Here is a 17,443-nt window from a genome sequence, read left to right on the forward strand (position 1 = left end):
TAGGAGGAATGAATTGAACAATCCTATGAAGAAAGTGAATGATTAAAGATCAAATATGTCAGTTTATATACCGCACAGTAACGAGTAAAAAGGAATTCACTCGATATTTTATAAGTTTTTTAAAAGTCAGACGAATTGTGTATATGCTATTTATTATTTAGGAAATATTTTTTTTTTTTTTTTTAAGAAGATTTTTGCTCTCTATTTATGCACTGCAAATGGTGCCATTTACTAATACAAAAAAATTATTGTTATAAAAAATTAAAATTATTCCAAAAAAAGATCACAAGCCGTAAATTTATCTTTTTATCTTTCAATGCATGGATGATTAGATATGATGTTTCAGCAAGCAAACAAAAAGAATTCATCGCAAAACAAGAAAAGGAAAATTATTTCGATAATAATTCACTTTATGTATGCCTATAATACATTTTATTTTACATGCACAAGACTTGCAATTCGCATAAAAGTTATATATTATGATGCATACCGTATTACTTTGTCCTGAAATGTTGTAGTAGAATAAAATATGCTACAAAGACTGAGAAGTTAAATTAAAATCTGTTGTGGTTTCTTTCGAAATAATTGATATTTGCTTGGTTCTTTTTGATTCACGCGAATTACACGATCTCCTACAAGGAAATAAAATTTTATATTAATACAATATTTTTTTAAGTCAGACCAATAAATGTTTGCTTTCTCCCAAGTTTAGTATACAAAAAAAATAAATAAATAAATAAATAAAAATAAATAAATAAAAAAAAATGGATAATAAAATAAAATAAAATAAACAAATAAAAAAAATTTTTTATCATTTTACGTAGAAGATGTATATGATTGTCGACCTTATTAGGATATATTAACTTTTCGTTAAATTTCTTTTTTTAAAAAAAAATCAATTTTTACCTATTGATTTAACATCTGCTGTTTGAATTGAGATTTGGATCTTGAGAAGATTGAAAGAAATTTCTTGAATTACACTTCTATTATTTATCTAAAATTTCTTCAAATGTAAAATCTATTTTTAACATTAACATATAAAATAATTCAATAGGAACCCTTGTCCTATTTTAATTTCCAAGAAACCCACAGAAACCGCAGAAAAACAAGTCACAAGACGCGCACATTCTAAATCTGGTTGGCTAGTTTTAGACCGAATACGCCCATCGGAAATACAGAAAAGGAAATTAGTTTAAATAGTTAATTTGGTTAGATCGCCGGTTAAATTTTTACTCGGATCATCCAATCATTTTTATCACATATTACCGGCCGTTATAAAACCGCCACCGCCACTTTCTTCATTTTCAAATGTCCCATTAATCACGGAAAAAAATAATGGTAAACGTGTGTATAACGGTAGCTACGTGTAACAATATCACTTACAATTCGGTTTTAGAAGATGGTTAGCCGGAATACGGAGAACCCGGAACAACATAATGCCCAGAATTAAATATTATAAAATATATTTTATATGTGGTTAATCTTAGAAAATCTCCATTCCCACGAATTCCTAAAGCGAAAAAAAAGAAATTTTATAAATAGATCACTACATAATGTAAAATGCGCATAAGTGTTAATTTTATTCTTTCAAGAAAACAATTAGTTAAATAAAAGTACAAATTTAATTACATGAGTACCATATGGATACCAAAAATGTCATTTTAACTTTTTTTTTTTCTAAATTATTTTTATCTTTGAGTATCTCTCAAAAGTTAATAATAATTTTAGCTCCGAATTTGTAATATTAATGTACTACAGAATTAATACATTTTGCGGAAAAATCTTTGTAGTACATTTGTTCTTTGGTGAAGTTATTTGCATATTTCCAAGAACTTGATTTATGCTGTAATTCAAAAAAAGAATTTAATATCATTTATTACATTTCATTTGTCTGTGTTTGCATGGTTTAATTAATAAATTAAATATTGAAAGAGAATTTTGGATTTTCAATGCATCTTTGAAAATTTTTCACCGGATTCTCCGTTATAATTTTAAGTTCAATGCATATAGAAACTTGTTATTTTAAATGAGTACTAAAAGAGTATTTAAAATGTTATCATTTTGTAAGAAGAATTAATAATATCGAGATTTAAAGCGAAAAGGAAAGATCAATAAAAAATAAAATTATTATTTAAGAAGATAAGCAATTGTTTTATTGATAATCTAAAATATTCAATATTGATGTAAGTTAATGTTTGTTAGCAAAATGTTGCATGACAAACAAATAGTCGGTTTAAGAAAATAATAAACCCAATTACAGTGTCACTTTGACTTTAGAAGAACCAATCTTGTATATTCAACGATTCTTTTTTGAGTGTATTATTTATCCTTTTTGTAGATGCAATAGACGGCGCGTTTCACAAGATATCATCGGTAATTAGATCTATTCGAAAAAAAAATTCATGGAATATCCTATGAATATATTATATAGTCGTACATGTGTACATACATATGTAATCTTTTGTTATTTTTAAAAAAAGTATAATCACACATCATATTATATCAATTATCAGTTATGTAACACTTTTGGATTTCTTTTCGGTCATTATATTATTAAATTATTCGATCCCAATGATTAAAGAATTATGTAAAACTAAATTCATTGGCATAAATTATTAATTTCTTTAGTTCTAGATTATCATAAAGGGTAATAATTTATTGTACTTTGAATATTCTAATTTGACTTCTAATTTCACAAATAAAAAAAAGATTATATGAATTTTTCAAAAATAGCATTTAAAATTTACAAATAAGCGTCCAGCTATCTAGCAAACGTGTGTAAATGTCACGAATATTATCCAATCAACAATCAAATAAGTACTTTTAATCATACGACCAATCATTTATCTTTATAAAATGTGTAACAAAATATGTCACTGCAGCCTAACCAGAATTTTTTTTTTGCAAAAATTAAACGCGTTAATTTTTTTTAAAGATATATAAATTTTTATAGCAAATTAAAAAAAAAAACTTTATACATATCGGCTGATTGGAAAAATCAAAGCCAATTAATATTTAAGCTCAGTTGATGGGTTCATTATATAACTGATGGGTTACTTATTGTCATTTAGCATATAAAATTATGGGAGGCTTTTCTGATCAGCCGATATGAGATTATTAAATATTTTTATTTTATAAAAAACATATTTAGTAAAATTGAGATTTGCAATTTTCATCAAAATTAAAATACTAAAATTTTCAAATAAAGAAAAAAAAATTAGATTTTTTTTCTTAATACTGAAATATTGATATTTACAATAAATAATACCTTTTTTTTTATATTATTTCTTAGTTTGTAGGACTTCACAGGTATATTTGCTTGCTAAAATCATTTATGTAATGAAAAACATAATGAATTACATATTTTAGATAGCTTTAGTTTCAAACTTTATGTCCATAATATTTATTTTTTAATTAAATAACTAAATAATTATTAATAAAGTTTGCCATAGATTAAATAATTTCATTATTTACAAATTTTATAAACATATATATTTTTTTCAAATGAGATTTAGATATTAATTTGTTAAGAAAAGTTTATAAAGCCATCAATTTTATGTAATTTTTGTGATTTCACTAGTAAATATTTAATTTTAATATATAGCAAAAAATTAAATTAAAATTAGAAATTGCATTTAATAATTACAATAAGATGAAATTTAACTTATTGGATTTATCTTAATGAAATAAATCCAATGGTACCAACCACATATTCTGGACTTAATAGTTCAGTTACAAATTAGTTTTATATACTTTTTACCAAAAGATCCAATTTGCAACTATTTTATTGCACTTAAAGATATATAGTTATCATTATTGGATTCATCTTAGTAAAACAATTCTAATGAGTTGTATTTCATTCTTTTATAATTACTGGATATCCAAAAATTTTACTTAAAAAATTAGCAGGCAAATCTGTCTGTTATAATATTTGTAATACAAATAATTTGCTTATTATATAAAAATTTAACTTTACTGTTAAATTTGATAAATTAATAAATAAAGGTTTACAAGATAATTTTTATTATATTTAATAAATTTTACTATATATAGTAAAAAAAAAAAAATATTACAGTTATTATGATTTTTTTTCTTTTTAAATTAATAACCAATAGGATTACTGGTATAATCCTATAAAAAGTATTATACTTAAAATATATTTAAATTATATTTAAAATATGGATCATTTTAACGCTCACCGGAGGTTAAATTCACCGGAGGACTCCGGGAGGTGAATTTCACCATATCACGTGATATTTATTATTATATTAAAATTTTGCTAAGATCAGTAATTACGTAACTTCAAATTTTTATGTTTGAATAAAAACGTGTAAAAAGTTTTTCTATTGATCATTTAGCATGAACTTATAAAGTTTTATTAACGAAAAGTTTCTTTTTAAATTACAAGAATATACATAACTTTAATTAAACTATTACACCCATCCACTAACCATTTAATCTAAGTTTTTTATTAATTTAAACCCTATAGTAATGCATAAGATATATAATCCTTTATAATTCAGTTAACAATTAATAATTTTATGACGGAAAAGAAATGAATATGTAAAAAAGGGATGAAGTGGATGATGAAATTAAAAAGACAATGTGAAAAATGAAATTGGAGTAAAGGGATGATGAAAAACAAAATGGGAGTGAAATGGGATGATGTAAATGAAATGAAATGATAAAAATGAAATGGGATGTTGCAAAACGAAATGGAGTGATGAAAAACGATATGGAGATGATGGAAAATGATATAGAGCGATATGAAATGATGAAAACCGATATGGAGCGATATGAAATGATGAAAGATGACATGGAGCGATATGGAGTGATGAAAAACGATATGGAATGATATGGAGTGATATGGAGTGATATGGAGTGATATAGAACGATATGGAACGATATGGAGTGATGAAAAATGATATGGAACGATATGGAGCGATATGGAGTGATGAAAAATGATATGGAGCAATATGGAGTGATGAAAAATGATATGGAGTATATAGAATGATATGGAGCGATATGGCGTGATGAAAAATGATATGAAACGATATGGAGCGATATGGAGTGATGAAAGATGATATAGAGCGATATGGAGTGATGAAAAACAATATGGAACGATATGGGAAGATATGGCGTGATGAAAAACGATATGGAGCAATATGGAGTGATGAAAAAAATGATATGGAGCGATATGGAATGATGAAAAATGATATGGGTGATGAAAAACGATATGGAACAATATGGAGTAATGAAAAATGATATGGAGCAATATGGAGCAATGAAAAATGATATGGGCAATATGGAGTGATGAAAAATGATATGGAGTATATAGAATGATATAAAGCGATATGGCGTGATGAAAAACGATATGGAATGATATGGAGTGATGAAAAACGATATGGAGCGATCGGCATATGGAGTGATGAAAAATGATATGGAGCGATATGGAGTGATGAAAAATGATATGGGAGCGAAAGGGACGATGATAAATGAAAAGGATAATTAAAAACAAAATGGGAGCAAAGGGAATGATAGAAAAATAAAATGGAGGCGAAGGGAATAATGAAATAATAAAAAACAAAAGGAGCGAAAAAAATAATAGCAAATAAATGAAAAGGGAGTGAAATGGATATAGAAAATGAAAAGGGAATAAAGTGATGATAGAAAATAAAAGAAACTGTTAGTATTATTTTCAATAAAGAAAACAATAAAATAGCAAAATACTAGCAATAAAAGTGAGTCTTACCTTAAACCTCTTGAAGTTATTTGAAATTGTTTTCTGAAAAACAAGTTAACAAGTTAGCGTAAGAGAAAAAGAACATTAAACTAGCGAAGTAATAAGAAAATAAAAAAAATCTTACCTTAAAGAAGTTCCAGCCATTTTGGAAATAATACTACAAGAAAGCAAAAAACAAAATATGCGCTACGCGTTTGTGTAATATGAAATCACCTGGTGAATTTCACCGGGGTAAATTTAAAATTTTAATGCATTGCAGATCAAGGTGAAATTCACCGGAGGTGAATGTAAAATTAATCCTTAAAATATACTTAATTTAAAAATTACAAAATACTTATAATATATTTTTAATATATCTAAAATATACTTAAAATTATTTTAAACTATATGTCTAATATATTTAATTTTTGCACATATGGGGTCTTTGCAATAGAAAGGTACGAAGCTCAAAAAAATTAAAAATTGAATTAATATTAAATTTGCATTTATTTCAGTAAAAAAAAACATAATTAGCATATAAAGTAAAATTAAAATTTTTTTTGAGTTTCGTACCTTTCTATTGTAAAGATCCCATATATTTAAATTATATTTAAATTAAAATTTAAGTATATTATAAAACTATTATAAGTACAGTTAACTCTTGTTATAATGAACCCTAGGTTTCAACTTCGCTATAAGGCTATAGTGAAGTTTTTAAGAGATTTGATTGGTTAATTTATTATAGCAAGGGAAATTTATTATAGTTGTCTGAAAAATTCACTATATCAAGGGTTCGCTATATCAAGATTTGACTGTATATTTTTTATGTATTTAAAATATACTTAAAATATATTATGAAATATATTATAACTTATAAGTATATTTTAAGTATATAAAAAATATATCTATAATATACTTAAATTTTAATTTAAGTATAATTTAAGTATATTTTAAATATTTGGGCAAAAATTAAATATATTAGAAATATATTTTAAGATAATTTTAAATACATTTTAAGTATATTATAAGTATTTCACAATTTTTAGATTAAATATATTTTAAATTATATTTTAAATATAAATACTTTTTATAGGGTAATTACTAGTAAAATTTAAATTTTTCTCAAAGACCTTTATTAAAAATAAGTAGAATCCATAATAATAATATTATAAATCTAAATAAATACAGTAAAAAGACTTAAAAAAATATTAAAAGATTTTTAATATATTAAATTATAGTAAATATTAATGAACTAATAGAAACTTATTATATAATATTTAAAATTAAAAATAAAAAAATTTATAATATTAAAAAGATAATTATTATTTTTCATAAGTATGATTTTTCATTACTATTTTATTTTAATAATATCATATAATTTATATGTAATTTAAATTGTTTTTGTATTATATCAATTACATTATTTACATCAGTTATAGCGAATTATCTACTATTTTTTTTTTTTTTTGTTCTCTTTTATTATATTTTAAGAATTTTATATATAACATATATATAGGCACTTTGCAGTAGAAAGAGATGAAACTACTAAAAAAATTCAAATTTTCTTTTATATGCCAAAAATATTCTAAATGCTATAATTTGTTCAGATTTTATATGAACTCATTTTTTATTTTTTTAGTAGTTTCATCTCTTTCTACTGCAAAGCAATCATATTTGTATTATACATATTGCCAAAAATTTTTTTTCAATTTCAGCTGCATTTCAACTTTAAAATATAATTACTTGTAAATATATCAATAAATTTTTTTAACTTCAGATAATTTAGATCAATTTTGTAACAACTTTCAGCAAATTTTAAAAAATTTAGCATAATCTGCAATAATTTTGAATTAAACTTTAAAGTTTTAGCTATATATTAAATATAGGTTATTTAAAATTCCAGAACCCTGCTATATTATATAAGTTGATCAAAATTTCTCAAAGTTCTTTCATAAGTTTTTCAAATTCGACAACTTAAGTAACCGGAAATATATATATAGGGGTCGATGATGAAAAAATTTTTTTACTATGAGTTATACGTATTTTTTTAGGGTCAGAATTATGCTAATATTAGCCAGTTACTATAATAAAAAATAAAATTCTGACCGGCATTATCAAAAATTATCTAAAAAAAGAATGATTTTCATGATTTTTTTAGTTTAAAATACACAAACTCAAACCTGACCTTTTTATATATATTTCTGGATTCTGATTAACCTATTTAAATTCCAATTTCAGCCAAATCTATGAAATCAAATGATTTTACTTTAAAGAGTTTGTTATGTGAATAAAATAGCCAAAATATTTTGCAACATATATATAGGACCCCGCCTACTACTAAGATATGTTACTAGTAGAAATTTCATTTTCATATGAAATCTTACCTTAGAATTTGCTTAAATTCTATTGGTTAATTGACTAAAAAGAAAAAAAATCATAACAATGTAACATAAAATTTCCTTTTATAGTAGGATCTTCAAAGAGTTTTATATGTAAATCTTACCTTAGACCATAGGGTGACCTATCTTAATAGTAGGTAGGGTCCTATATATATACTGTATTTCATTATTGCAAAAATTTTTTTGTTACTTTATTACTAATATATTTTTAACTTATTTTAAAAAAATATGTGTTTTTATAACTCTGAAAAAATACTGCATAAATCTGTAATATATATACTAATAATACTATAAATAATAAGAAAAGCATAATTTGTCTATTGTTAATTCTATAGAAATAAGTGAAAATATACAAGAAACAGCATTTTTATTTTTTAAAAAACAATATTTTTTATTTATAAATGGACTAAAAGATAAGATTTTCATATAATTAAGAATCGTATTGTTTAAGAAAATAGAATATTACATCAATATACTTTTATTTGCAATTGTAGCAGCCAGAACTGAATATATAATTTACATCAAATAAGCATACTAGTATAAAAAAAAATGCAATATTTCTTTTTAATTAATATATCTTATTTAAAGGTTAATAATCCTGATTCTTTTATAACTATTAATAAAATTTTGAATAAGCATAATTACACTCTAAATCATGATATGATTGAATTTGAAAATACAAAAAATTTACCTATCCAATGATAAAAAATATAAGATTTATAATTATGAACTGTAAATTTGAAGTAATAATATAAAAAAAATTTTTTGAAAAAAATAATTTAAAAAATCACTATATTGCAATACAAAAATTTTGTTCTACTAATAAATTTTTATTAAATAAAAAAGTAAAATTTTTTAATTGACTTAATCAACAAAAGAAAATAAATTTACATTAGATTATTGCATAAGGATGAAATGATAATAATGCTCTTACATATTTATTCTAGATGTCACTTAGCTAGAAAATTGGATTAAATATTCTAACTGTATTGTTAATAATATCACCTATAAAACTAATTGATATGGAATAGCATTATTATTATTTGTTAGATACTTAAATTTAATAATTATTACTATAATATTTTACTTGTACAAGAGGACCCCAAAAAATACTTATATACAGTCAAAGCTCGTTATAGTGAACTTTCTGTTCCACTATGTAATTTTTTCCCTTTTTTTCATTATAACAAGATTTATTAAGAAAATTCACTATATCAAGAGAAATTAATTATAAGGAAAAAAATCAATAGGTCACTATAACGCAATTTTACTTAATATTCACTATAGCGAGATTCACTATAACAAGCTTTGACTGTAGGTAAGGTCCCAAAATATTTTTTATTAGTAGTTCTAAGCATAGGTTTTTACTATAATTGTTAAGCATTATTGATATCTAACCTTAAAAATTATATAAAAATAAGCAAATCAATCTTCTAACCTAATTAAATTTTTATTATAACACATATAATTTATAAAATATACTTATTAATTAGAATATAACTAATTTGCACCTTAGGCGATTTCGACAATTTTTCATTTTTGCAGTGAATTTAACCCGATAATTTTTATATAATTTTAATATAATTCATAACTAACTGGTTGGTTTCACCTAGGTGATTTCACCCACATGATTTATTGAATTTTATTGGCTAATTAATGTGTAGATCATTTCTTAATGTTATTTATTTTTTTCTTTAAATAACTTAAAAATGAAGTTCTCTTTATTATTTTCTTGCTTTTCACTGCTTTTTTTACTTTTGCTAATGTTACTTTTAGAAGGTTAGATAACTTCAATTAAAATAATTCTATTAAACTTAAAACAGCAGATTTGTTCTTATTTTATTATTTTTGCTATATTTTATGCTTTTTTATTTATATCGGTAATAACATTAGATTTCTTTTTTTTTTAATTTTCACACCATTCTTCATCGTATCATTTTTGTATATATTGGTGGTGTATTTTTCCTATTATTTCCGCAGTGCCTTACTTATCATTTTTATAGTATTATTTATATTTTAATGGTGTTTTTACTATCATTTTTGTGGTATCTTTCCTATTATTTTTGTATATTTTGATGGTATGTTTTTTCTATCATTTTTGTGGTATTTTCTTACCATTTTTGTGGTATTATATATATTTAATGGTGTTTTCACTATCATTTTCGTGGTGTCTTTTCCATTATTTTGTATATTTTAGTGGTATATTTTTCCTATCATTTTTGCGGTATTTTTCTTATCATTTTTATGGTATTATTTAAGGTTGCTTGCCGAAACTAGAGGGTTTCGGCAGAATGGCGTACGCGAAACTGCCGAAACTAGTTTCGCGAAATCATCAAGAAATGCCGAAACTGCAAAACCTATCAAAATCGCGAAACTGCCGTAACTTGCCGAAACTGTTTCGGCGTTTCGGCAATACTTTCTATATGATTTAATTAGAGTTTCAGCATTTAAACAATTTATAAGAATAAAGATTAAAGACAATATGATTTTTTGTATGTAAATATTTATTTTATAATATTTAATATTAAACTAATAAAATACACGATTAAAAATATAATAAAAATTAAAATTTAATAATATCTTTATCTTCTATGTGGGGACCTGCTTCTACCTCTTCTTCTATCTCTACTTCTGTCCCGTCTTCTATCTCTACTTCTATCTCGTCTTCTATCTCTACTTCTATCTCGTCTTCTATCTCTACTTCTTGATCTACTTCTTGATCGGAGACCTAGATCGCGACCTTCTTCTTTCCCTTCGCAATCTATATTCATATCGACGTCGATCATGCGCAGCATGCTGCCGTCGATACTCTCGTCTAAACAGATCTAAAATCCAATAAAAATATTAATGAATTGAATGAATTGCCTAAATAAAATTAATTTAAAATAATAATTAATAATAATTACCGGTTTGTAACCAGAATTCATCGTTCATATCAGCAAAACACGCTCTATCGAAACTATTTGGGCTTATAATAGTAATGTCGTCATCATTATTATTTATTATCCTACTGAGGTTTTACATAACCTCGTTTGAGGGCATTCCATTTTGTTTGGCATTGCCTGGGTGTCGCTGCAAATCCCGTTGCAACGAACACCCTATTTGCTATTATTGTCCGTGCATTTACATGATGACGGTTTGCAATTCTTTCGAATTGCTGATGTAAGTTTCTCCGCTCCGCGATTAATTGCCTAGCTGCGTTAATCGTCCATTGGAATACTGGTGGTGGCGGTGGAATAAGGTACTAATGCTGCCATTTTTTATTTTTATGATTTTTTCGTAACTTGAAATTTGAAAATTAAATACAATTTGAAAATTAAAATACAATTTGGTTTTGAATTGCGAAAAAAAAATTCAAATTTCATAATATTTATAATAATTTTAAAATTCGTTATAATGTTTAAAACATGAACTGATGAACATAATAACATTCTACATAATTAAAGTATTTGTAACAAAATAAACACAGTTTTGATTCTAATGTAATAAATTTAATTAACGCAGTTCTAAATTTTTTTTTGTAACGCAGTTCTTAAAATTTATTGATCTAATGTAATAAATTTAATTAACGAAGTCCTTAAAACTTATTGATTCTAATATAATATGCTTATCCTTATTCCTTAATTAAATTGCACTATTTTTAAAATATAATATGCTTATCCTTATTCCTTAATTAAATTGCACTATTTTTAAAATATAATATGCTTATCCTTATTCCTTAATTAAATTGCAATGTTTTAAAATATAATATAAAATTACAATTGCCTGCATTGCCTGCATAATTATATGTTAACTGGACTTTGATCGCGAATATTTTGCTCTGCATAATTACATCATTTATTTCCTAAATAGTATCATTATTTAAATCACATGATATTAGAATTAATTCTCATTGGATTAACTATTGTAATTATTTCTCATTATTATTATTCCTCATTATCATCATAATTATCGTCATTATTATCACCGTCATCCATACCTAATACATCATCTATATCATAATCATAGTCACCTTCTCCGGGTCTCTTGTTATTACCACTATCATCAACTTCATCATCTTCCGCATTATTTTCATCTGAATCATCCAATATATCTCTTGGAATATCGCCGATTTCACTAGTAATTGAATCATGCGATAAATTAACAAATTGATCAATCCATAGACTTTCGATTACTACACGGCAATTGTCTTCGGGTATTGTTTCGCCGCTTGTAGTTAATCTCCGAGTAAGGCTTGCTCCTCATTATATTCCTCATCGTCATCTTCTGCAAAAGCTTCTGCAATACGTATATTGATCTCATCATCACTAAGACGAGTATTCTTTTTTGATCAATTCCATAAAATCCAAGTTCAGTTTTTGAATTGGATTTCCAATACAAAATTAATTTGCACATGGATTCTAGTTTATCCACATTAAGATTTAAGCGACGTTTATGAAATAGCCATCCTAAAGTCAAAAATCCACGTTCGCAAGTTGCTGAGTTAGGACATATTGCAAATAGATAACTTGCAATTCTTGGCAGGGACATCTGGTTCTGGTTCGGTATTAATATATTTCCACCAATTCACGGGATTATCTTTAGCAAAACCGATATCTAGGTCAAATGGCTCTTGCTCATTAATATATTTCTGTATTTGATCACATAAAGTTTCAGCTTCGTAACGGTCGAAACCTAAATTTTTCCCGATTGAAGCTGCACATTTGATAATTCTCATGAGGGCGCATTTTTTAAGTGGCGCGTTTCTAAATCTGGGATCCATAAAAAAACAAGTAATATACTTATCATTATCGAATTCATCAAATCTTTCATTTATTACTTTGATACAATGACTTCGGAATGCAGGATTTAATGATTTGGGTAACTTTTTTAATGTAGCTGCAAGTCTTGCCAAGCTCAGGAAACAATCTGCAAGTGTAGCTCTTCTCGATTCTAATGAAAGTACCGCTTTTCTTAGAGGATCCAGAACAAATCCAAGAACTCGTAAATTTGAAAAAAAAATTTCTCGATTGAATAATCGGTTTTATTTTATCATTTGTTAGCACTTTATCGTGATCGCTGGCCATTTCTTCTAGTGCTGATTCCAAATTTATTACTGAATTTACGGATTCACTAGCAGTAGTCCAGCGTGTCTTGCAATATAATTTTAATCCTCCTCCACTAATTCCTTTTTCTTTAATTATTTGAGCAAGTTTTGCATTAGCCTGATGAGAACTTCTAAAAAAGGTTGTCAAAATATTAACACGTTTTAATAAACATTTCCCAAACTTCTCCTTGACGATGTCGCATGCAATTAAATTGATAGAATGTGCAACGCATCGCACATTCTCAATCTTTGGATGATTCTCATGTATAATTTTTCGTGCATTACGAACATTGGCCGCATTATCGGAAACTACAGCACATATTCGATCTTCTCCAATACCTTCTATAACCTTTTCAATTACCGTAACTAGATATTCTGCAGTGTGCGAATTTTCAGACAAATCAGAAAGTTGATAAAGATATTCTTTACGCGACGGAGTCATTACAATGAAGTTCCAAATTGAACGATGTGTACCAGACGTCCAACCATCAAAGGCTAAATTATAAATTAATATTATATAGTAAGTAAGATTAAATAAAAATGACGTATGATAGCCTATTTAATTTAACAAACCTAACGTTAAATTCGTTTCCTTTTCAAGCTCAGAATTAACTTTCGAAGTTCACTTGAGCTAATTCACGTTCAAGTAGTTGATTTACTAATACTTCCCTTGTTGGTGTATTGTACCCGGCATTAAGCTCTTTTATAAAATTGATGAAAAAGGGATGTTCCACTACTCTAAACGCAATTCCGCACGCAATAAAAAATTTAACTAATGCACGATTAATTTGTGTACATCTTTGTTCGTTAAGCTCTGTTGAATCATGGTAATCATCCATGTTATCATTTCGACCTTCAGAGTATTTTCTTTTTGATGACTTGGACTTATCTTGCCGTTCCATTACTTTAGTCATATACCTTCTAACAACTGCTGCTGGCGCATCTGGACAATGGTTTGAAAGATGCTCTTCGAGCTTTGAAACTTCACCGCATGACCATGTATTCTTACAGTACTTGCAGGAGGCGGCAAATTTGCCAGAACCAACAGCTTCTCCTTTATTAATATCTTCCCAAATGCTATTAAAGCGGTCCGAACCTCCTCTATTTTTCATTTTAATGGGTGAATCTTCTATGTGATCAGTCATTTGAAACAGTTTATTATTAATATTATTATTAAGAAAACGGAAGAAAGTAAAAGAAACTTTAGTTCAGTGTTAAAGGAGATGACGGAATTGGGTTTATTAAATGCATGTTACGCATTTTCCTTTAATGAATATAAGCCCCTTAAAAAAAAACTGTAAAAACGTGTAATATCATAATATTAATATGGGAGTTAGAAATGAAAATTCTAACACTAGATAAATAAAACTAAAAGAACTAAGACGACGGTAAAATATTGAAGTTTAATCTTTTATCTGTAGATTATTTGATCATCTAAATTATATTATTAATTGGTGTAACTTGGCGTAACTATATGCAAATCTTATGATCAACTATGCCGAAACTACAGAGAAACCTATTATAGAGGTTTCGGCATGTTTCGGCAGTTTCGCAATTTTGACAGGTTTCGCAGTTTCGGCGTTTCGGCGTTTCGGCACTATATAAGAGGTTTCACCTTTCGGCATTAGGCCAAACAGGTTTCGGCAAGCAACCTTAGTATTATTTATATTTTAATGGTATTTTCCTACCATTTTTGTGATGTCTTTCTTATTACTTTGTATATTTTAGTGGTATGTTTTCCTATTATTTTCGCAATGTTTTTCTTATCATTTTCGTAATATTATTTATATTTTAATGGTGTTTTAACTATTATTTACGTGGTGTCTTTTCTATTTTTTGTGGCATTTTTTTGTTCCTTTTCATTTCACTTTTGATACAATTATTTCAAATTGTACAATTAAAAAAATTAGCTAATCATTGATTGAATAAACTTTATATATAAATAAATTATTTAAGTATGCAATATTAAAATTTACAGTAAATATTTAATCAATCAAATTTAATAAATTAATTAAAAGTAAAATCACCTGAGTGAAATTACTTTTAGGTGATTTCATCTTTGAGTGCAAGTTAGCAACACTCTATTAATTAAATATATTTTATTAAATCCAATTTTAAATATGATCAATACATATTAATATACAAGTAGATTAACAATATTTAATTAATAAAGTTAATAAACAGTAAAAGAAATTAATACTATTACAAAAATGTAAATTTCTCCATAAGTATTATACTTACACCCATAAAAATTAATATGTAGATAGTTTCGATCTTGCTGAACAATTTTCAATTAATTTAGAAAGTTGATTTCATTTGACTAAAGGGGTGTAATTATACTCTGAAGTTGTAAATGGAAAAATGAAAAATTTGGAAGTTAGTACCGTTATGAAAAATGCACTTTTCTCCATAAGTATTATACCCACACTCATGAAAATTAATATATAAGTAATTCGACCTTACTGAACAACTTTCAATTAATTTAGAAAGTTGATTTCATTTGACCAAAGTGGTGTAATTATGCTCTGAAGTTGTAACAAAAAAGTGAAAATTTTAAAAGTTATTACCATTAGGGAGCTTACAGATATTACGTAATTATTAAAGGAAGGGAGAGTAATCAAAATCTTACATTACACTTAATAAAATATATAATTTATAAATATTATAATTAAATCTGACAAGGGGGGGGAGTAAGCTTATATTAAACTGAATATTACGTAATATATGTAACTCCCCTTATAAAAAATATGTTTTTCTATATAAATATTATAATTAGCCTTATGAAAATTAAAATACAAGTAGATTTAATTTGCTGAATAACCTTACTTAAGCATAAAAGATAATTTGATATAACCAAAGTGGTGAGAGTAAAATTATATTTTAAAGTAAAACATATTTACAGTAATTTTATTTAACAAAATAAACATGTATAATATAGTAATTTTATATTAAAAATAATACACTGATTTTAATAAAAATTAAAAAAGATACTATTGAAAGATAATTAATAAAATATTGAAAAAAAAACTGAAATTTCATTAAAAAAAAATTTTTGTTTATGTATTTATATAAAATTGTGAAATGTAATACAAAATTAACACCCACTATTAGTGAAAATAAAATAAAAATTAATTATAAATTTAATATATAATATTTTAAAAAGTTCTATAAATATGAAAAATAAGCAACTTAAAACTCTTAGTATTTTAAAATAATGCAATTTAATTATCTTACATAGTATAAAATTTTCTCAAAATTAAGTATTATAAAATTTTTACATTATTAAATTTTTCTATATTGGCTAAGCACCTTGGTACCTTACATATATAATATACATGCTGCCCAAATTATTTTGGGATGCCATAATTATAATTTGGAATGTCATAATTCATTCAATTTATATATAATTTACTATGTAAAGTGCCAAAATAATTTGGGATGTCATAATTGAATTTGGGATTTTACTTATAATTATGGCAGTCCAAAATAATTTGGGTGGTATGTATAATATATAAGCATTTTCTGGGATCCTTGTACAAGCCTTTCTAGTTATATGTATAGATGTTTAGTTAAATAATAGAATTAATTGGTATTTATTTTACTGTGATACTCATAGATGATCCAGCTATATATTAATGCAGCTATTTAGTAAATTTTTTTATCAACATATTCCATTATTATATTTATTATATAACATAAAATTTATATAAAAATTTTAGTAGGTAATAATTATCAAAAATTTTTTGAAAGATTTTATAAATGTCATAATAGTTTTACTAAAAATGATTTTTAATAATTATTTAATAAGATTATATATAGGAATGGTAATAATTAGTCATAGTTAATCATCAGTTAGTCATAACTGATCAAGAACTTTTGACCGACTGGTTATTCTAATTAATTGCTATAATTGATTATTTGACTGACAATTTGATTGCTTAACCAATTATTATCAATCTAGTTTTTAACATTTTTTATTAAAAAAAATATAAAAACCCTTTTTTTTTTACAATTTTTTTTATTAAAATAATTAAAAAATATTATAAAAACATTTTTTTTTTAATTAATTATTAATAAAAATATTTTTACAATGTTTTTTATTAAAATAATTAAAAATGTTTGTAAAAAATGTTTTTTTCATTAAATTATTAATAAAAAATATTTTTACAACAGTTTCTATTAAAATTATTAAAAAATGTTGTAAAAACGTTTCTTATTAAATTTTTTATAATTTTT

At 24.9% G+C, this 17,443-nt stretch overlaps 1 protein-coding gene across 1 annotated transcript; it reads left to right on the forward strand.

Moving 5' to 3' along the window:
- Nucleotides 1-5,055: 5,055 nt before the first annotated feature.
- OCT59_007481 (uncharacterized protein) lies at nt 5,056-5,265 on the forward strand (the record flags this gene model as incomplete). The annotated part of the gene is made up of 1 exon (XM_066148979.1): nt 5,056-5,265. The coding sequence occupies one exon, from the start codon at nt 5,056-5,058 to the stop codon at nt 5,263-5,265; it is 210 nt and encodes a 69-aa protein (XP_065998716.1).
- Between the last annotated feature and the right edge of the window lie 12,178 nt (nt 5,266-17,443).

The sequence above is a fragment of the Rhizophagus irregularis genome, chromosome 15 (assembly GCF_026210795.1).
Source record: "Rhizophagus irregularis chromosome 15, complete sequence".
Lineage (NCBI taxonomy): Eukaryota > Fungi > Glomeromycota > Glomeromycetes > Glomerales > Glomeraceae > Rhizophagus > Rhizophagus irregularis.